General features: G+C 33.3%; 1 protein-coding gene and 1 long non-coding RNA gene across 3 annotated transcripts; one reads left to right on the top strand and one right to left on the bottom strand.

Moving 5' to 3' along the window:
- Positions 1 to 12,187: 12,187 nt before the first annotated feature.
- LOC126734939 (protein-cysteine N-palmitoyltransferase Rasp) lies at positions 12,188 to 17,021 on the top strand. Of its 2 annotated transcripts, XM_050438791.1 has the most exons (6): positions 12,192 to 12,426; positions 14,838 to 15,022; positions 15,123 to 15,644; positions 15,700 to 15,917; positions 15,973 to 16,298; positions 16,356 to 17,021. In XM_050438791.1, exons 1-6 carry the CDS (start codon positions 12,306 to 12,308, stop codon positions 16,448 to 16,450), a joined length of 1,467 nt encoding a protein of 488 aa, XP_050294748.1. In that variant the 5' UTR covers positions 12,192 to 12,305; the 3' UTR covers positions 16,451 to 17,021. The 2 variants fall into 2 exon arrangements, with proteins under 2 accessions (XP_050294756.1, XP_050294748.1); XM_050438799.1 differs by lacking the exon at positions 16,356 to 17,021 and having other exon boundaries at positions 12,188 to 12,426; positions 16,116 to 16,292.
- On the bottom strand, positions 17,006 to 19,357 carry LOC126734958 (uncharacterized). Its single transcript, XR_007660227.1, has 2 exons — positions 18,889 to 19,357; positions 17,006 to 18,122 (listed from the first exon to the last, which is right to left on the bottom strand). It is a non-coding gene; the product is annotated as an uncharacterized LOC126734958 (long non-coding RNA).
- Positions 19,358 to 22,031: the final 2,674 nt, after the last annotated feature.

Below are 22,031 nucleotides of genomic sequence, written 5' to 3'. Positions count from 1 at the left end.
CGCATACGTATGTGTGTTGTTCAAATAATAATAATTAATAATAAAAGAAAGAAAGAAAGAAAGAAAACGTGCTATATTACGTAAGAATAATCTTGTGTACAAGCATGCTACAAGCTAAAAGAATAAAACAAAAATACAATTTCAAAAATTGATAAAACAATAAACACAAGAAGACAAAACTTTTTGAACATACTTGAATTAAAGATAACTAAATAAACAATCAATTACTAAATAAAGGTAAACTTGTAAAAACTAGAGAAAAAAACTTTCCATGTCCAAGGTTAAAACCTATCATTAAAAAAGTCATCCAGGTTATAATATGCCTTAGCCAATAAAAGCGTCTTTAATTCTCTTTTAAATTTCTTAACATCCGATATATGTCTAACACATAGGGGAACATGATTGTACATTTTTTACTTATGTAAATTAATGAGTTTTTGGTAAGGGAAGACGAAGGATTAGGTAGGTGAACATCATTTACACGACGAGTCAAATGGCCAGTGTCAGAGGGTAGTTTGGGAATTTTGTAAATAAGAGCAGCTGTTTCTAAGATAAAGAGTGAAAAAAGAGTTAGGATTTTTTCAGAAATGAAGAGGGGTTTGCAAGAATCTCTTAACTTAGCAGAACACAGGTATCTAACTGCTTTTTTTTGAATAACAAAGACAATGTTAAGTAGCCTCTTATTGGTTAAACCCCAAAAAGGCAAGCCATACCGAATATGAGATTCAATAAGTGAAAAGTAAACTGAACGTGCAACCACCCCTCCCAGCTCTTGTTTTGCCATTCTTACTGCAAAACATCCAGAAGATAATTTCCCAGCTAAATGTAAAATATGATTTTCAAACCGAAGGCGACCATCAATGGTAATTCCTAGGAACTTGCAGCACTCTTTATTCTGCAAGAGGGGATTTTCGTCAAACATCAGACCCTGAACATCGCACTTAAACCCCATAATAGACATCTTTCTTACATTAAACACGAGCCTGTTGGAAGCACACCACCCTGATAAAATCTGAAGGTCTTCAATGCAAGTTTATTTAATCTCCTTTTGTCTGAAACAGTAAAAAGAAATTTGTTTTTTTTTTTATTTTGCACAACAATGACCACGACCATCCCAAACCTAAATTCTAATATCTTAACAAAATTTAAGAGAAGTAGAGTCACATTTAATGATAAAGATATACTTTAATTTTGTTTTTTACATGGGGTTCAAAAGAGAGAGAATTGTCAAATATGATACCCAAATTTTTTGCCTCTGGAACAATTGAAACTAGAGTGTTATTTATATGAATATTTTTTTGAAAATCGCATAAATATTCATATAAATAACACTTCAGTTCCAATTTTGACAATTCTCTCTCTTTTGAACCCCATGTAAAAAACAAAATTAAAGCATCTTATTTATACCAGAAAAACCTTTTTAAATTTAAACGGAACTTGTCCACGAAACAAAAATATTTACTTTGTGAAAGCCTTGTTTTATCTTTGTTCGATTACACCCTATACCACGGTGGCTCCTTACGTTCAAGTACCAAAAACGCAATTCAAAAAATTCAAAATGCCTGTATGCGATTTGCCTATAATATCCCATATATAACCATTTAGAAACCATATAACGCCATATCTTAATGACAAAAATTTATTAAATATGACAAACAGACGAAAGCATCATATGTTTTATCGGATTATAAAGGAAGGCCAACCGGCAAATTTGCGAGACGAATTTTTGGATTTTGAACATGAACACAAGACCGCCGCATCATTTCAGCGCTCTTTTAAATTTGCGTGGGTTAAAATGTGGAATAGTATTCCATCCAGCATTAAACAACTATCTTTAAACATATTTTCTAAAAAAATTAGACCACAGTTGCTAGTTGAACAAAGAATAGGTTAATTAATAAACATCAGATACAAATGAGGGTAAAAATCTAACAAAAAAAATCATTATTAATTGTCATTAGTTGAAAACTGTCTTTACCCCTTGTGGACATCGACATTTTGCATTTTTGCTTATTTTAAGGTCATAAATATTGGGCGTTACCCTCCTTGGTTCTTTTATCCGCTGCCGCATCTGCCGCTCTCCCGTTCTGGATTAATTTTCTTTATTATTATTAATTATTTTTAAGGGTTATTTCGTCTGTACCAACAGATTAACGGTTTTTATAATCGAGAATTAATCCTTTTTGTCAAAATTTTAATTAGATTTATAACTGTATTTTATAATTTTATATATGGGCAAATAAAGCATTGAATTTGAATTTGAATGCTTCTAATGGACATCCTAGCAAATAATCCCTATGTTGATCCAGCAAAAGAAAACATAATTGACAATACAATAATTGTGGTCTGATTCTAGAGCTGCAAAATCCTTAATCATATTGTAACTTTAGGTACTTTCCAATTTTTAAATAAGGCTACCTATTTAAATTAGATATAATATTGAAGACCAAATATTAATAAAATATTTATAGTTTGTTTAATATCAAATAAAAATGAGGTTAGAAAATGTAAGGAGTAATAATCACAAAGAAAACAATTAAAACGAATTTGGACTTGGACTTGCTAGTTTTAATAGCTTCTGCTACGAGGCAATCTGCCAGCACGATTTGGAGATTCGGAAAAACCGCGGGGTATGTACCCTGTTCCCCGAATCGATATTTTCACAATTTTTAATACTGAAATGCACAGTGACGCTTCCCCCACGATGCATCCGGCCTTGCTACCTGCGTGAATAGGTTCGGCTACCACTGGCAAAGGGCAGCAAAGGGTCCAGGAAAGGGTTGCCAAGGATAGGAAAGGAATGAACGACCACGTGTTCACTGGGTGAAGGATGACGCGGAAGTGGGCTTGATACTTTCACTAAATTGAATTCTTAAAGGCACGTTATATCCAACGGCAAGGGGTAGGAAAGGGTTTAGGAAAGGAATCCGAAGGACAGGAAAGGAAAAGAACGACCACGTGTTGACTGGGTAAAGGAAGACGCGGAAGTTGACAACGAATTTCTTTGAAATAAAGTTTTTTGCTATCGTTAGGTTAGCGGTATACGTGTCACCTATTTCGAAAACACTTTTTGGGGAGCTGTCAAACAGCGGCTAAGGGTAAGTTCTGTAACTTAACCGGTTCCTCCGGTTGTGCTGGTTACCGTTCCATAACTATACAATTTCTGAAATTTGGTTCGGTTATGTAACGCGGTTCCTGAAAAATTGGTCGCAAATGTCAACCGAAACGACCGATCATTTTTTTCGGTACCTTCGGTTATTCTTGATGTCGTGGATGTCGTGGATTATAGGTATTTATATTCTGAGTTTAATCTACGACATCCGAAAATCCTGCGTTTGTAACTAATCCTATGAAGTTTTGGTTTGATTTTTTCGTGGTTTTTTCGTGTTTATGAAATCTGATCATTTAATTGTTTCATTCAATTCAGTGCATTCAATAGACTGCAATTCAAATCCAGGAATTGATCTTCATATAATGGAGGCATGTATTTATATATTTTATAATCAAGGTAGAAGCCCCCATTTTTGAAAAAAACACTTACGCACAGGACCCATTTCTTCATCATCGCTACTACTAGAGCTTTCATCACTGCTTAGGAGCAGGAGCTCAAATATACCAACAGCATTTGCATTTATTATGGGTATTATAAATAATAATAGGTACCTATAACACATAAATGGAATTTATAACATATATCAACAAACGAAAACAAGACCAACAAGAAACCAGAGCGTTCCATTTCAAACCGATATTTTCAGGAACCGTAAAAATACCGCTTCTAACCGACGAATCACCATGGTTAAGTTACGGAACTTATCCTAAGATCAATATAACCCAATATATATTCTTTATCTATGTCCTAAGATAAGGTTTATGTTTATGTTTAGCGTCAAAACATATCGTCGGCCAAATGAGAAAACCGCGTAACTCCACTTTTTGTCGAAATTGAGATTTTATCGCCATCTATCAAAAGAGTACGAAACCCGCTTATTGTGAAAACCACTTATCAATCAAAACTAAATTCCCACCAAAAAAAGAAAATTAGCAAAGCGCGTAACTCCAACTGTCAAAAATATAGCAGGAAAAACGCGTATCTCCCAGTTTGTTATGCACTGTCAGTAGTGTACGTACGTGCTTACTTTTGCAGTTAGAAAAGAGTGCTAAATCAAACGTTAAATTAAGTGGAACCATTGAATTTATAAGATAAGATCATTACATTGAATAAGTACGTTTACAAAAACATTATTAGTTTATTAGTAATTATAAAAATACCTCTTTTAAATTAGCTTTAGAGTAACATGGTTTTCTTTTTTTAGTTTAAGAGGCACATGCAGTACTTACGTGGTTTTCCATTAAATTTTAAAATTAAAATTAAAACTATTATTTTTAATTAAGTGCGGTTTCAATTTATAGATAAATAAAAATCTTTTTTAAGATGTCATCGCGAACAAAAACTATTATGATGATGGCAAGCTCGTATAGATTCTTTCGAGTATATAGTTGGAGAAAATGGGTTTTTAGTTCCTGATGAGTTTGAAGACATACGAGAGTTGGTGGGAAACCCAAACAATGAACCGCTTTATGCCGTAAACCTAAGTGAACAAGAACTTGAAAATAGTCAGATCGAAGATGCGCGCTTATCTGCTATCGACTCGTCAGCACCTGAAATTCCACTTGGTGTTATAATTCCAATTGAAGACACATTAGACTTTGTGAAAAGCCTAAACAATGAAGCGTCTTATACCAAAAGCCTAAGTGACCAGGAACTTGAAAATAGTCATATTGAAGATGGGCTTTTATCTACCTTCGACTCACCAGCACCTGAAATTCCACTTGGTGTTGAAATTCCAATTAAAGACATATTAGATTTGATGAAAAGCAAAATCAATAATGCTTCATCTTCAAGGATTACTTGCTTTGCAAATTCCCAAGATGAGAGGGATGATAGTGATAACTCGGACGATGCTTATGTTCCCGAAGAAAATAATTCGGATAGTTCGGATGAATCTGATACTGACAATACTGACAATACTGACATGAACCAAGAACAGCAAGCCATACTCGATCAGATGGAAGTGCAACACCAGCAGCTACCAGTACCAGAAACTGTTCTTAAAACTCAAATTAGACGAAACAGATCAACACTGGCTACCTGGAATTGTAACATGAATAAAACTAAACGTTCAAAGGGATTACCATACCAAGGAAAAAAGAAAATTGGGAATACTTGGAACTACCAAATGAACAAACCAGGTTAATTTCTTATCATTTTAAATTTACTAATTTTGCTTTTTCAATATTATATTACTCACAGATTTTTCATTTATTTTATTTTTATTTTTAGGAAAATTTTTGCAAAATCCTTGTGGGTGTACACTTGGCAAAAAAAATCTACTATTCAATGTGACACATTAACAGAAGAAGAACGAATTCTCATATTTAGAACATTCTGGAACAAACTAAATTGGGCGGAACGAAAGATGCACGTAAAGACCTTAGTCGAAATTCACGGCGTCAAAAGAAGAAGGGGAGAGCAAGAAATAGTATCCAAAAGAAATTTTTCTATGAAATACTTTCTAAAATTTGACACTAAGAAAGTTAGAGTTTGCAAAAGAATGTTTGGGGGGGGACAATGGTTTTAAATTGGATAAAAGATGAAAATCAGAATGTCAATTTTGAATCTCCTGAAGTTAATCCAAAAAGTGAAATAAGAAAGAATAAATTTGCTGAAAAGAACGCCGGCATTTGAGAATTTTTAAATATGCTACAAAACTCGAAAGTCATTATTGCCGAGCATCTTCAAAAAACAATACCTTGAACCTCTTTGGCGGTCACGTGCTTAGTTATATAAATTTCATAGAACCGAATTTTGTGTTGAGCATAATTTGGAACCAGTTCTACCACAACTCTGTTTTTTAAAAAATTTGAGGAGCTAAACCTATCACTCTATAAACCAAAAAAAGATTTGTGTGATTCGTGTGAAGCATTTAAAACAAAAAATTTATCAGAGACAGATTATAACTTGCACCATACTTTAAAAGAAGAAGCGCGTCAAGAAAAAGGAAATGACAAAACAAAGACTGAAGCTACAGTAAATGTCTATACAATGGCCTTGGAGTGCGTATTATTGTCCCCGAAATCACACAGTCTCATCAACATCAACAGTTTCTTCTATGTACTATAAGACAAAGTTGATAGTGCATAATTTCACCATTTTCAACTTAAAAACCAAAGAAGGTTTCTGCTATCTTTGGAACGAAAGTGAAGGGGGGATAACGGCGAACGAATTTCCGTTAATTCTTTCCTATTTCGTGGAACAAGAAGTAAAAAATAAAAAACCAAACGAAATGATTTTTTACAGCGATGGGTGTACAGGGCATAATCGAAACTCCATACTGGCCAATGCATTCCTAAATGGAGCAATTCAAAATAATATTATTATAACCCAGAAATATTTGCTTAAAGGACACACACAGATGGAGGTGGATGCAATGCATTCTGCCATCGAACGTCAAATTCGCGACCGTAAAGTAAATCTCCCTGCAGATTACGAGGGCTATTGTCAAAGGGCTAGATCGGTTCCTTTTCCATATTCAACAAAATACATTGATCACACCTTTTTTAAGAAGTTTGAATGTTTAAAATTTTATTCATCCATACGCCCTGGAAGAACCGTTGGCGATCCCGTTGTTACGGACCTAAAAGCCCTAAGATATTTGCCCAGCTGTGAAATAATGTTCAAATTAAGACCTGGAACGTCCTGATGGAATGTCCTGAACCAAAGACTTAACAAGAAAATTATTTCATGTAAATTTGTGGATTTGCCAGTCCTGTACACTGAACGTCGAAAAATCAAGAAAGAAAAATACGACCACATACAAGCTTTAAAATCAAGTATATTACCTGATTATCATACATTTTACGATGACTTGTTATACGAGTGAATTTTTTAGTAGTAGTTTTTAGAATTTTTTAGTAAAGATCTATTAATGTAAATTTAACCTTCTAAGTATTGTAAATTCGTTAGGTTTTTTTTTGCAACTTATTTTGTTCGTTGTTGTTAGGTAAGTGTTTTCAAAGAAAATTAATACTTTTTTATACCTAGCTACCATAAAAATGATCTAGGATTAAGGTCATTTTAATTTTTTAAATAAATATTTAGCTTTTCTTTCAACTTTTTGATTTTTTTAGTAGTTTTTTTTTATAACTGGAAAATCACCTATATCCACAATTACACATATTTTTTAGACGGAAAATCGCGTAACTCCATTTAACACTAGAAAACAATATTTTTCAAAGTTTTCCCTTTGCATGGTAAAAACAAAGTATTTTTGCTCATATTTAAGGTTTTAACAATTGTTTGATATTAAAAAAGGAATATAGGAAACAGTTTTTCTTGTCTCTTGAAGAATTCCCCAAAATGGAGTTACGCGGTTTTCTCATTTGGCCGACGATATGCATCTTCGAAAACTGTCTATTCGGAAACGATTCGGTTGATTTTCTTAGAATTTGTTTGACAGTTGGCAGCTTTAATAATATCGATTTCTGTTTATGTTTATATTTTTAAAATTTTCAAAGCAAATCAAACAAACTATGGTAGCATTTTTCATGAAAAGATTAAGAAACTTGCCACTGTTTTAATATTTAAGAAACTAAAAACCAAAACAAAAACGAGCCAGTTCCATTGCAAGGGTTTTGACTTTTGTTGCAATCAGTTTGTGGCTTTTATAGTCGGTACCTATAAGAAGTCAAAATTGGAAAAAATTGTATTAAAGTCTTATGTTATCCTTCTATTGATCTTACTCGACCATCAAAATAAACTTAAAATATCCACAAAAAATTAAAATGAAAATTCAGCAACAACAAAGTGAGGCGACAAAAACTAAGGCACAAAAAATACAAAACTAGGTTAGGAATCTTAGGAAGAATCTATTTGACCAAGATTCATCGAGTTAGAATCCTAAAGCCGCGTCCAGATCTGTACCACGTCGCGCGGCTCAAGGAGCCGTAATCATGTGATCAAAAGCGGGCATAGACACAAAGTAGACAAGTAGACATTCCCTTTCCCTTGTAGGTTTCCCAAACATCCAGCACTTCGTAAGATTTGGATTGAGTTTGTAAATGTAAATAGATCTGGCTGGAATCCGACAAAATATAGTGTTTTGTGTTCTAAACATTTTTCTGAGTCACACATAAACCGAAGCTTAAGTAGTTATGTTCGTTTAAGAGGAAATGCTGTTCCAACCCTTTATCCCTTTCAGGTAAATACTCGGAAAAATAAATAAAGGTGTTATAAGTAATTACTCTGTAAATATCTAAATAAATGTGATTCTGGTAGTATAAGTAATATCAGTAGTTAATAATTGTGGTTGTATGATGGCTATATCATTGATTATGTTATTGTTTAGGAAACAATAACAAACCTAAACTTACCTAAACAATAACATAATCAATGGCTATATCAAAGTGGTACATTTTTTATGGCAATGCTTATTTTTGTAAGTAATAAAACAAAAATTGACCGTTAAGGGCACCAACAAAATTTAAGCTCACTTAATGTAAAACTGAGCTTAAGCAGCATGCACATTTATTTATTTATTTATTTATTCATACATTAACGAGCAAAAGCCCATTGTTACAATCTATAAGAAATTGATATACAACATTTAATATACCTATTATACCTACAACCAACACTAAAACACAAAAATACAAAAAAAAATATATCAAAGTTTAGGAGTGGTTCTACACAAAAATTTTTATGGTTTAACGGGTTGACCTCATCTTTACTTTGTAAGAACCTACCTTTTTCTTGTTGCAAAGTTATAATTTATAAATAAATTACAATTTTTTAAATAAATTGAAGTTTGAATAAATTAAAGTCGAAATCTTCTTTAATGTTCCTTTTTTTAACATTTTTTTTTTATACTTTTTTTAATTTCACACTTTTTGTACAATTTTTTCTTTTCTTTTTTACATGAAAGCATAAGGTGATTTTGAATGCTGTATGGATTCAAACATGCAACTTTTAGGTGCCTAATACTTATTTTTTTTAATTGATTTTTTTCATTTTGTTGATGTTAAGATGTTGGTTATAATTAATAGTATTTCAGAAAGCATGACTTCTAAAAAGTACCCGTTTTTGTATTTCATTTTTTACCATATTATATGTATACATAATTTAAAATTTTAGGAGCGAGTGGACAATTAGGAGTTCAATAAAGCAATTGAAGTTGAACCACCAAATATTAGTGTTCAAATTTTATCAAATACTTCACCCCCGGTGAAGCAAGCACTTAATATTAGTTCAATTGGTAATGAAGGGGATAAAACTAGTAATAATGCAGAGCCAGGGCCATCTACTATGATGCAGGCAGGTGATTGGTGATATTACTCCCAGAAAAAGAAAGTTAATTAATAAACCAGATAAAACATTACTAGTCAGTAGGGAGAGGAAAAGGAGGATTAGGTCACTACAAAGAAAACTAGTTCGAAGAGAAAAACATATTGGCATTATGCAGGAGATTATTCAAGACATACGGAAGAAAAAATTTATGCAAGAAGAATGTTTAGATGTGATTAACAAACTAGGCGGGGGATCTCAAGAATTATTTATGAGGCAATATAAAAGAGCAAGAAACAAAGCATTACCAAGAAAGTATTCTGAAGAATTAAAAGTATTCACTTTAACTCTTCATTTCTATTCCCCAGCCGCATATAATTATGTAAGAAAAACCTTTAGTTTGTGTTTACCTCACACAAGAACGTTAAATCGGTGGTACCAAAGCATTAACGGAACAGAAAAAGGGACTTGTGCTACAAGTCCCTTTTGGTGTTTGGTGTTGCTGGTGTTTGGAAAAATGCTATGAAGTGGGTATAAAGGTTATCAGTTTGACATGTGATGGCCCACCTGTAAATTTGGCCATGGCAAATCTTTTGGGCTGTAGATTGAACCATAAAAATTTGAAAACTTGAAAACTTTTTTAAACATCCCTCAACGAACGATGATGTTGTTTTGTTTTTAGATCCATGTCATATGGTGAAGTTGCTTCGTAATACTCTGGGTGAAAAGGGTTCACTTGCTGATGATAATGATGAATTAGTGTCTTGGAACTATGTTAAGGAATTAATTACTTTACAAAAAAATTAATCATTTCATTTGGCAAATAAATTAAGGGAACAACATGTAGCTTTTACTAAGCAAAAAATGAATGTAAAGCTTGCTACTCAAGTGTTTAGTGAAAGTGTTGCCATTGCATTAGCTTTTTGTGAAAATGAACTCCATTAAAAACAATTCATTGGAGCTGGGGCTACTGCGAGATTCATGTTAATAATTAACAATTTATTCGATATTTTAAACTCTAGGACTTTAGTTCAATATGATTTCAAAAATCCTTTATCTCTCAAGAATTATGAAAAAATCCATTTGTTCTTAAATTCTACAGATGAATATTTAAGCTTTTTAAAACACATGTTGGTGGAACTTTACTTTTAGATTTTCCAAGACATACAGGATTTTTAGGGCTGAAAATATGTATAGCCAGTCTGAACATTTTATTTAAAAATTTAGTGACCACAAATATTTTACAGTTTTTACCCCTTTACAAATTTTCTCAAGATCACTTGGAGTTGTTCTTTGGATCTATCCGCTCTCAAGGAGGTTATAATAATAACCCCACCGCTCGACAATTTCAATCCGCTTATAAAAAATTACTGGTTTATGTGGAATTGCGCTACAGTTTTCGTGGAAATGCGGTGGCCTTAGAGCAACTTCCAGTTTTAAAATGTGAGCCTGTAAGTCAAATTAATATTACTTCTAGAGATTATAGAGCTCTTGAATTCGATGAAAATACTGACGGAGAGTTAGCCGAATTAGTTAACCGAGATCATGATTATTTGCCAGATCATCTTTCAGAATTTTCTAAGCATATTATTACCTATATAGCAGGATATGTTGTACATTATTTAAAGAAAAAAATTATATGTGTAAAATTATTTTGTTTTATAAATAAAAAAAATAAAGGCGGACTTCAATATCCCTCAACAGATGTTTTGGAGATATGTATGGAAACTGAAAAAGTTATAAAAAACATTTTATTATCCAGTCCAAAAAAGCAAGTCTCAGCAGAATTTGTAGTAAATATAACTCTTAAAAAGTTTGTGAACAAAAACATATTTTCAAATTTAGTAGTTCATAGTTACGATCAGTCAGTATTCGGCAACCACCGAATTTTGTTAATAAAAGCTGTGGCAAATAGGTACACAAATATTAGATTATACCATCTTGCCAAAGAAAAAACAAATATATCAGAAAGCATAAGACATCATAGCAATAAGATAGTTTTGTTCAAGGGACAATAAATTTTTTGAAAATTCAAAAATTGTGTTATTTTCTATATTCCTACGTATAATGTACAACTTTTAGACACACAGTTTTTATTGTTTTTTTCAGGCGTTTAAAACGATGAAGAATAGTCCATACTTTTGGTGGACTTTATAGGTGATGATGTTGAAATAAAAAACTTCGAACCTTACTTTTATTATTAAAAGAATTTAAAAAATTGACTACCACTTCAACACCTTTTGGTACCTAGTAACTATATCATCTTTAGTAGAAACAGCCTTAGAGTTTGTTAACGAAAAATTATTAAAATTTTTTATACATAATTATTAATATTATACTACGATTAAAAAAAAAACAAGAAAATAAATTATTGTAAAACAAGAATTGCCATTTAGCATTGAAAAAATCTGTTAAAATTCATTAAAAACCTCCTGTAATGATTGTTTATGCCCGTGGGAAGAATTTTTTAATTATAATGTTAAAATTTTTGCAATTTTTAAATTCATAGCATTTTTATTATTAAAATTCTTATATGATCTAGAGTCCGAACCTGGCGAGGAAGCGAAATTGCTACAAAAAATTAGTACACTTTTCAGTCACTTAGGTTACGCCTTAGTCACTTAGGTTACGCCTAGTAGACCAGTTTTCTTTATGCAAAATTGGTTCTTATGGCGGCTCCTTAGGATTCTAACTCGATGCCGAGATTCCACCTTAAAATCCCGGTCAAATGTCAATCGGTCGCAACCAGCTGATTTCACCGGTTAATTTTGAAACGCGGGGTTTTTTTGTACCGGCTTAATTCTTAAACGCCTCGATTACTGCCGCCACTGCCGGTGCATCCACCGGTGAATTCTGAAAAGCGTCCGTTGCTATGTTGCTTGTATATTGAGGTTATGTATTTCTCAAGTTTATTTATTTATATTTTACTTTTGAATATTATTTTTTATAATTTTTGAAAACAATGACAAATAGCTGTACTTTTAAAGCAAGATTTACGAAAAATGAAACCAGGTTTTATTTAGTTATATGGGTGGTGAGTGTACTATATGCTTTATATCGATTTGCCCTAGTTAGTTCCAAATGTAAGTAAACTATGTGTATTTTATTCATTTTTCTACAATATTTAATCAATCAATCAATAATATGCTTTATTGTCATAAAAGTAAATTTGTTGACAAAGCTGTAAAAAAAGAAAAACATATACACAAACATGTAGAAAGGTTATTTAGCATGCTATGGTCCATCATCCTAAAGGCATTCTGCTTCCATGAATATGGTTTACCTATACCGGTAAAACCTACAACATCCCCATTCTTCAGAATACTCCCCCAAGGCTCTGAACCAAAACATACAAAGCTAATGTAATGTCAAGAGTATCAATATGTATAACACAAACAGATATTATTCACTCCCCAAATATACAATTTTATTAAATGTAAGTAAAACTGTAAAAAAAAAATGAATCACAGAAATAAATCAGGCGAAATGATATGGTGTAAAAAATATACCTAAAGTCCTGCAAGAAAAAGGTAAAAATGACTAAAATCTATCCAACAAAAATTCAGTTATTTCATAATAGCCCTTTGCAACTAAGAGTTTTTTAACACTAAAAAGTTTCCAGCTACCTATACCTTTCAAATCTGCAGGAAGATGATTAAAGAGTTTTTTACCATCAAATATAAAAGTTCTTTTGATCAGTGAACTTGTAGGCATAGGCAAGAGCACATCATTAGCTCGTCGACTGCTATATTCATGCCTATTAGTTGTGTTCACATTTCTAAATTTCTTATGAACGAGGCAAACAGATTCCAATATAAATAAGGCAGGAACGGTTAGGATTTTATGAGTGATAAATAGCTGTTTGCAATTGCAAGACTCTCTCATACTCACATTACACAGACGTCGGACCAGTCTCTTTTGCAAAACAAAAACACTATTAAATAAGTAATGTGTGCATGCACCTCAGAAACACGAACCATACCTTAAATGGGACTCAATTAAAGAAAAATAAACATTTCTCGCCATATCAAAATCAACCTCTCCTGCAACCACTTTAAGAGCATAACAATTTGCTAATATTTTTCTACACAATTGCATGATATGGCCCTCAAATTTTAGTTTATTATCAATAAATAAACCTAAAAATTTATTTTCGTCTAAGTTGTTTAGAAGGTGATCTTCCGAAAACACATTATTTAAATTGCATTTAAAATTCATAACACTAGTTTTTGAAATATTTAAACACAGTTTGTCGGAATCACACCATTTCTTGATTTCAACAATATCTCTGTTAACTGTGGTATTTAGATTCATCGCACTCATGTCATGCCATAAAATTGTTGAATCATCCGCAAAACTGAATGAATTTACCTGAGATCCTAAGATTGGCCATGTCATTAATATAAATGAGGAATAGAAGTGGCTCAAGAACTGAACCCTGAGGAACACCATGAGTCAGAAGCTGTTCCCTTGAAAGGGCACCATCCACAGATACACTCTGCATCATATCATCATCAAATTCCATATTCTAACTAAATGGCAATGCATCATACTAGATAAGAAGAAATAACTCCTTTAACTATATAATCAAAATCAAATTGATTCAAACTTAAATATGCATACAATACATTTGAGTTCTTCATAGACATTGTTTTTTTTATCAAAAATTTTGTTTAATTGGCACCTAGAGGTTGATACCCCAGTATGTGCACTGAAATATTACTTATATATTATTTCCTAAAAATGTAAATGTATCATATATTCATTCATTTTCCTATTTATTTACAAGTGTGGAATTAAATCCTATTTTTCTACCCAATGACATAAGTTTAGAAAAAGTTTCATAATTATTTACATTAAAGGCCTTACACCTCTCATTAAAAATCTTAATCCTACTTATAGTTTTAGATTTATTTGGTATTAAGTTTTAAAATTAATAAAGTTATAGTTTTTTTATTTGGTGGTATAATTAAGTTTCTATTAACATTTGCTCTTGTTTGATGATTTGACTTTTTTGATAATACAAACCTTTAATATTTTATGGCATTTTCGACTGGCTGCACTAAGCCGCACTCAGTGCGTATTCGAACAGAATTACAATTTCAACTGGTAGAAAATAAGAAAGAGCAGTGTTAAGTGTGTGTTTGACTCGCTTTTCCCTGACCCAATGGGGATTGGTTTTTTGTTCAGCTGCATCAGAGCAAATTCCTAAACTAGCACTCAGTGCACTTATTTTGGAACTGTCTCATAGGGTAGGTTCTGTGTAACCTGTATAATCTCAAATCCACACAGCTGAACAGATCTCAGAATGGGCTTTTTGAATAAGGTTTAGCTTTTCAAATTCCCCTTTTCGCACCGCTCGCTCTAGCACCATGCAAATGCTCTGTATATGAGCAGTTGCTCACCCCGAGACTATTTGAATAAAAACCATGCAGCCCAGTCGAAAACACCATAGGATTACCTTTTAGGAATAGGATATCATTTTATTTTTTAGTTTTTGAAGAATATGAAGATAACTATAATGACTTCAAGGCTGGATGGTGGTTAACAAACATAAAGCAAGATAAAGCTGACTTTGAGTTTGAAACGATCAAATTGTTCTTCAAGAAAAAGTTACCAGTTGATTTATTTTATTTGTTGGTATATGAAGTTTTTTTAATTTGGTTCAAAAATGATAAAGTAAGTTCTTCAGTCAGTATATTATTCTCTAATAGAATTAGATAAAAAGTTTAGTTTAGGTACAATATTGCAAAATAGTTATAATTAAATTCTTTTTTAGGTGTTAAAATGGTTGAGTTTTATTTTTACTTTAACATATCTTCAGTACTCTATGGGCACTTCTATAGTACTGTTAGCAATATTTCAACCAATAGTGTTTTATCTGTTTGCCCGAAATATGTCACTAACTTGGTTAATAAATATTGTTTGCCTGGGCCTAATATCTTTATGTAAAACACAAACTGCAGCAGCAACTCTTTTCCAGAGGTTAAATGATTTTGAAATAAGTTTGAGCATTTTGCTGTTATGCTGGATGAATTTAAAATGCACTGCTTTTGCCCTTGAGAGAAATAATAAATACAATCAATTGGTGTTGAATTATGTAGAGTATTGCTTCTATCTTCCCACTTTATTTACTGGACCTTTTATTACTTATGAGGATTTTATTAAGAGGAAAAGTGAAAAGTTGACAGTAAGACTAATCCAATTGACTTTTAATCTGGGAAGATGTTGCTTTTGGTGGATATTTACAGAGTTTTGCTTGCACTTTGTTTATGTGAATGCAACTTCTTTTCAGCTAGAGGTTAGATATGTGTGATTTGCAATGACATGGAGAGATTTAAATATTTAATTTTCAGCTTATTAAACAATTTGACTATTTAACACTGTGTGGTTATGGCTATGCTATGGGACAATTTTTCCACTTAAAATATGTCATCATGTATGGATTGTCCACCAGTTTATCTTCTTTTCAAATGATTCAAGTTCCTACTTTGCCCAGATGTATAGGACGAGTTCATTTGTACTCAGACATGTGGAAGTATTTTGATCCTGGATTGTATGTTTTTTTAAAAAAGTAAGCATACTGGGGTAGTGTTTATATGTAAGGATTTTTGAATTATTGTTTTTAGGTTTATGCTTATTCCTCTTCTAAAATTAGGAATATCAAAGTTTCCAGCCAATTTGCTCTGTTTTACCTTTGTTTATATTTGGCATGGTCTTGAATACTATATTATGATTTGGGCCAGCCTAAACTTCTTGGGTATTTTTTTAGAAGAAGTGGCCAAGAAATTATACTTAAGAACAAATTTTAAAAATGTTGTAATTAATGAAAACCAGCTTAGGAGAATTAAATGTGCACTTGCCGCCCCATTATTAGCAATGTCAGCTTTATCCAACTTCTATTTTTTTGCAGGAAAGGAGGTTGGAGATTTGTTTGTACAAAAATCCATAAGTGGTAATGGATAAAGTTTATGTAAATACTTATATGTTTAAAAAGTCATTTTATTTTCAGAACCATTTTTTAATCAATTTCTGCTGCTCTTAATATTATACTGCTGTTGCCAAGTCTCAGAAGAAATAAGGGATATAAATGCAAGAAAGATGTGACCATACGGCAAAAAATATTTGCATTTGAAATCAATTTGCTGATAACAAATTGACCATTTGTAATTCTATTTATAAAATCTGAAAAACTGTGAGGAGCCTATGTAAACTAGATGATCCAAACATTTTGTTTCCTAATAACAGAAAGGAAGATATTCACTTTAAAATGTTAGAACATCTCAGTATTCCATCAAAATCCTATCTAAATATTCCCATAATGACTCTTAGGAGTACACTCATATTTTAGCGGAATTTGAATTTGCTATATTTTTATATACATATACAGATTTTTTTTTAATAAAGCGACAAAATTTAGGAGTGTGTAAGGGACGAAATCAAGCAAAAAAAGCTCCTATGATCATATGTCCTAAACGTCTTAGATTTTACACTACAATGTGGTAAAGCTGAATGAAACAACTTACTTTTTTCCATAATTTTGACATATATTCGAATGTTAGCGGAAAACATCAAAAAAATAATGCTGAAAATAGAGTTATCGAAGTAATACAGGGTGCGGCATAATTGTCTCCCTGTTTTTAAGGCTTAATAAAAGAAATGTTATTTGAAATACAAAGATTTAATTTTTTTATTTTAAAAGTACAACTAAAACATTTTTGTCCTATGTGGTTTTGAAGAGAATATCTGGCAAGTGCCGTCCACCATTATCGAAGCACTGGTGCAAGCGACTTCTGAAGTTTCGCATAACTCTTGCAAGCATTTCTTGGGGTATTCTGCGAATTTCTAGGCGGATTGCATCCTTTAGTTGTCTAATAGTCGTTGGACGATGTTTGAAGACTTCAGCTTTTAGGTAACCCCACAGAAAGAAGTCGCAGGGCGTTAGGTCGGGCGAGCGTGCAGGCCAAGAAATATCGCCTCTCAGGGAGAGCAAACGTCCGGGGAACATTTCTCTCAATACTTGCATTGAAGCTCGAGGTGTGTGAACTGTTGCCCCATCTTGCTGAAACACACATTGAGTCCTGCAAAGGCTGGGGCGAAAAAATTGTGAATCATCGCTATATAGCGTTCCGAATTGACAGTAACAGCGTGATTTTTTTCTTCAAAGAAGTAAGGGCCGATTATCCCCATTTCAGACACGGCGGACCAAACTGTCACTTTCTCACTATGTAGAGGCTTCTCGTGTATCTCTCTCGGATTATCAGCGGCCCAATACCGAAAGTTTTGCTTGTTTACCCAGCCAGACAAGTAAAAATGTGCCTCGTCACTAAAAAAAACTGCGCCCTGAGGTGAATTTTCAAGCATAATTTCACATGCAGCACGTCGATTGTTCCAATCACGTTCTGATCATTCCTGTGCCAGAACCATCTTGTATGGATGAAAACGAAGATCCTTGTGAAGAACTCTTCGCACAGTGCGGTCAGATAAACGAAGGGCAGCTGCGTGTCTCCGTGCAGAACGTCTAGGTGACCGTAAAAATGAGCGTCTCACAGTCTCGATGTTTTCGGGCTGTCCGTGGCCGTCCACCTCCTTTTTTGATAACAGATCCAGTTTCTCTGAAGTTCTTGACGCACAACACAATTGATTTTCGGTCCGGGACGCATTTTTCTAAACGCCCCACGTAATCGCAAATCGGCTGATACTCGAGCGGTCTGTCTAAACGCCACTTGCGATGGCAAAACAGCATGCTAAGCAGCACACGTTATCGCAAATTGGCGCGCTACAATAAAAGCATATCTATGACACCACGCGGTTAACAAAAACGTTAAACGATTAGTGATTAATTGCATGTGGTAGAGGTTAAGAGGTTATTTTTAAAGTAAACAAATAAAAGATCCTTATTATATCTCTTTTTGTTATAATTATGTTATATTGTATTATATTGTTATATTGTGTTTTATGTTATATTTTAACTACTGTAGGGGCCTTAATTGAGCGGTTTAGCAGAGCAACACTTTTATTACCATTAGTAACTTCTTATAAAACGCAAGCACATGTGGTGTATATACTATAGGAAGCAATTTTTAACTAGGGGTTCAAACACCAATAATATGATTGAAGTCATATTCCGGCTATTTAAAGATATTCCCTTGGAAAGAACCAAAGCCTATAATCTGATGCAGCTCGTCGATTTTATTGTTGTGAGTTTCTCCATGTATTACAAACAAAGACTTTGGATTTAGTCCTAAACAAAATAAATATTAAACGATATGCTCCCGATGAAAAGGACGTTGATCTAAATAACATCAATGAAACAGATCACTTGCAATACACTATTTTAAGTTCAGACTAAAAAGAAGTGTATTTTATTGATATGGAAATATGCATGTGTTCTTGTCCCAAAGGCCAAACGGGAAAAATGTGCAAGCATCAGGCTGGAGCCATAAAAAAATTTAAAATTAATAGTTCTTGCAATGTTTTGTCAGAACAGCAAAAAAACATTTTATATGAAATTGCTACAGATAGTGAGCCACCGTCACATTTACTTTAACCATTACTCCTTGAAAATACACCGACTGGATTTATAATTCCGCATAAATATTTGCGATAACGTGTGCTGTTTAGCACCGGCGTTTTGCGATCACAAGTAGCATTTTGAACCTGACGCTCGGCGTTTCGCGATCCGCGATTACGTGTGGCGTTTAGAAAAATGCGTCCGGGACTCCTTCGTTTCGCGGAATTTGGATCCTTATCCGGAACGCTCGTTGCGCAGCAATTAACTGACCGATTTTCGTAGAGGTACACTTTCACGGCGAATGCGCGCTGTGCGTTGGTCCACATGATGCTTCAGACTAAAACACAAAACATGTTTAAACAAAACTGTTTCCCATACGACTCTTAAGGTGGGTCCAGACTTGAACATTTTAACCCGAACGAACAGAACGAGCTGAGCGTGCGGAAATAAGCAGAGCAAACAGACAGAGCATAGGTCGATCCGTTCGCGCGAGCATTAAAAGTTCCAACTGCTCGAAGTGTTTATGTATTTGCTATTGTTATTTTTTTTCCGCAAAGATATACGAAAGTGCTGGTAAAAGTAAGATAGTGAATTTCAAGATTGAATATGAATACTGAGTTAGCGGTAGCATTTAGCTCTTTTTTTCTTATTTGTAAAATTGCTGCCAAAAAGAAGAAAAAAGCGCGGAGCCAATGGGTACGAAAATTGTATCGACAGCGCAACAATAACTTGTTATTAGAAATGGACCACATTCATTTAAAAAATTTTACCAGAATGACTTCAGAAGATTTTGAGGAGTTGATAAATTTAATTGGACCTGTAATTCAAAAGACGGATACAAAGTTACGCAAAGCAATACCAGTTAAAGATCGTTTAGCCTTAACATTGAGGTTTTTGGCTTCTGGCGATTCTTTCACCAGCCAGTATTTGTTTAAAATATCAAAACAAAGTATTAGCATCATAGTGGCAGAAACATGTAAAGCGCTAACCTTGAGTTTGAAGAACCAGATAAAGGTAAGAAATAATACATATGCATTATAAGTGATATTAGAACCTATATTAATTAACGAACACAAAAATAAAGCAGAAAAAAATAGAAAATAATGAACTTTTTTTCCAATAATTGGTAGGTAGTTAGTAATGTTCAATTTGCCAGTTGCTTAAGAAATTAGCGGCTGTTCCAAGTGAACCTTTTCTTCTTGAGCATTAACTTCGCTGATCGGAGTTGACAAATCAGTATATGAAACTTCACTTTGTGACGTTTCTTGTGGAGAAGGTGTTGGAATGGGTGTCGTAAAGTGACCAGTGGGCAAAGTTATGGACGAATTCTGATAGTTTGCAGCAACATTCATAGCTGCTCATTTCTATTTATTTCAAAATTACCCATGTCAGCTTGAAATAATATATTATTAAAATGGTACTGTACTATCGCTTTAGTCCTCTCCGAATAATTTCTCAGCTTATTTGCCACATGCTTTCCATAATCAGTACAACTATCGGATATTTCTGCGGGCTTTTCCTTTGCTACTACGCTTTTTAGCATTCCAAAGGCTTCGGCAATAGTGCTATCTTCCCGAGATATGTTCTGTTTTGTTCCTTTTTTTAAGTTTACACGACATGTTCTTTTCACTTGAGGAAGTTCGGTTTGGCTTTCATCAAGATTGCCTCTGTCGTTTTGTGAATGATCATCATTTATATCTGTAGATTGATCAAGGGAATCCTCAATATCTTCTTGCGAAGCAGCCTCCATCGTTTCTGTGTCATCCTAGAAAAAAAAACATTTCCGCATTAAAATAACATAACCAAAAATTTCGTCAACAACTCCTAATTAAAAAATAAGGTATAGGTTTAAACCGACAAGTGCACGAACCGTTTTCAAGAATATTTTTTGATATATAAAATATATCAGAAAATAATTGTGCATCTATATTTTTTTTTTAAATTTAGTCCTAAACTTAGGCCGTTTTTTATTTTATTTCAGATTCCATCAACTGCCGAAGAATGGCTTCAAATTTCCAAGATTTTTTACGAACAATGGCAATTTCCACATTGTGTGGGCTCCATGGATGGGAAACATATTATAATAACAACCCCTTTCAATACTGGAAGTGAATATTATAATTATAAATCAAATTTTAGTATTGTGTTATTTGCAGTTGTGGATGCGGCATACAATTTTATTTTTGTGGACATTGGTTCTCAAGGTAGAATTTCAGACGGCGGTGTTTTTAAACATACTTCACTACATAGAAAAATCACAGAAGACAGGCTACACCTTCCTATGGACAAGTTACTGCCCGAAATAGGCAATAATATGCCATATGTTTTCTTAGCAGATGAGGCATTTCCCTTGACAAAGAGGATAATGAAACCGTACTCGGGGATGCACGAAAAAGGTACAACGCAAAGAAAATTCAACTACCACCTAAGTCGTGCAAGAAGAGTTGTAGAGAATGTTTTCGGCATTGTTTCTGCAGTTTTTCGAGTTTTATGAAAACCCATGCTATTGGAACCAGAAAAGGCAAAATACGTAGTCATGACAGCAGTATGCCTACATAACTTTCTACGAAAAAGTAAATCTCGAAATACTTATACTCCCCCTGGAACATTTGACCAAGAAGACAGCATGGGAAATATAATTCCTGGTAACTGGAGAAGTGAAGGCAACAATGATTTGTCATCATTCATACCCATCAGGCAAATTCCACGTAAAACATCATTGGAAGCAAAAGAAGTGCGGGATAAATTTGCAACTTACTTTTACAATAAATAAATATAATTAATACCTATGTAAATATTACTTCAGTTTCTGCCTATTATTATTTATGAGTCAAATATACTTACATTGAGAGAAGTTAATGTTTCTGTTGGTTCATCTCTGTCTAATAAAAAGGCCATTCGGGTGAAAGCAAACCATTTGGATATATACACTTCTTGCCTACCTATAAAAGAAATTGTTTTTAAAATATAACACCTAATTTGGTCCACAGTGCTGTATAAATTACCTTTACCGGTACCAACAGATTTTTTGCCTTTGGATTTTTCCCGCCTGAAACTTGCCAACATGCTCTCCATTTTCTTTTTTACCTCTTCACTACCACACTGCTAGTTTTGACCAATATTCACCCAGGCGTCATGCTTTTTTATTTTATTGTAATACAATCCGTGTTTGGG

Source organism: Anthonomus grandis, chromosome 1 (genome assembly GCF_022605725.1).
Source record: "Anthonomus grandis grandis chromosome 1, icAntGran1.3, whole genome shotgun sequence".
Classification (NCBI taxonomy): Eukaryota; Metazoa; Arthropoda; class Insecta; order Coleoptera; family Curculionidae; genus Anthonomus; species Anthonomus grandis.
This window is presented reverse-complemented; position numbering and strand designations above follow the sequence as displayed.

What these genes read in the sequence shown, in the direction of transcription:
- LOC126734939 (XM_050438791.1), top strand. Translation starts at nt 12,306, where the DNA reads ATGACAAATAGCTGTACTTTTAAAGCAAGATTTACGAAAAATGAAACC. An exon ending in TTGTATGTTTTTTTAAAAAA is followed by an intron (nt 15,918 to 15,972) that starts GTAAGCATACTG and finishes TATTGTTTTTAG; the next exon opens with GTTTATGCTTATTCCTCTTC. An exon ending in TGTACAAAAATCCATAAGTG is followed by an intron (nt 16,299 to 16,355) that starts GTAATGGATAAA and finishes TTTTATTTTCAG; the next exon opens with AACCATTTTTTAATCAATTT.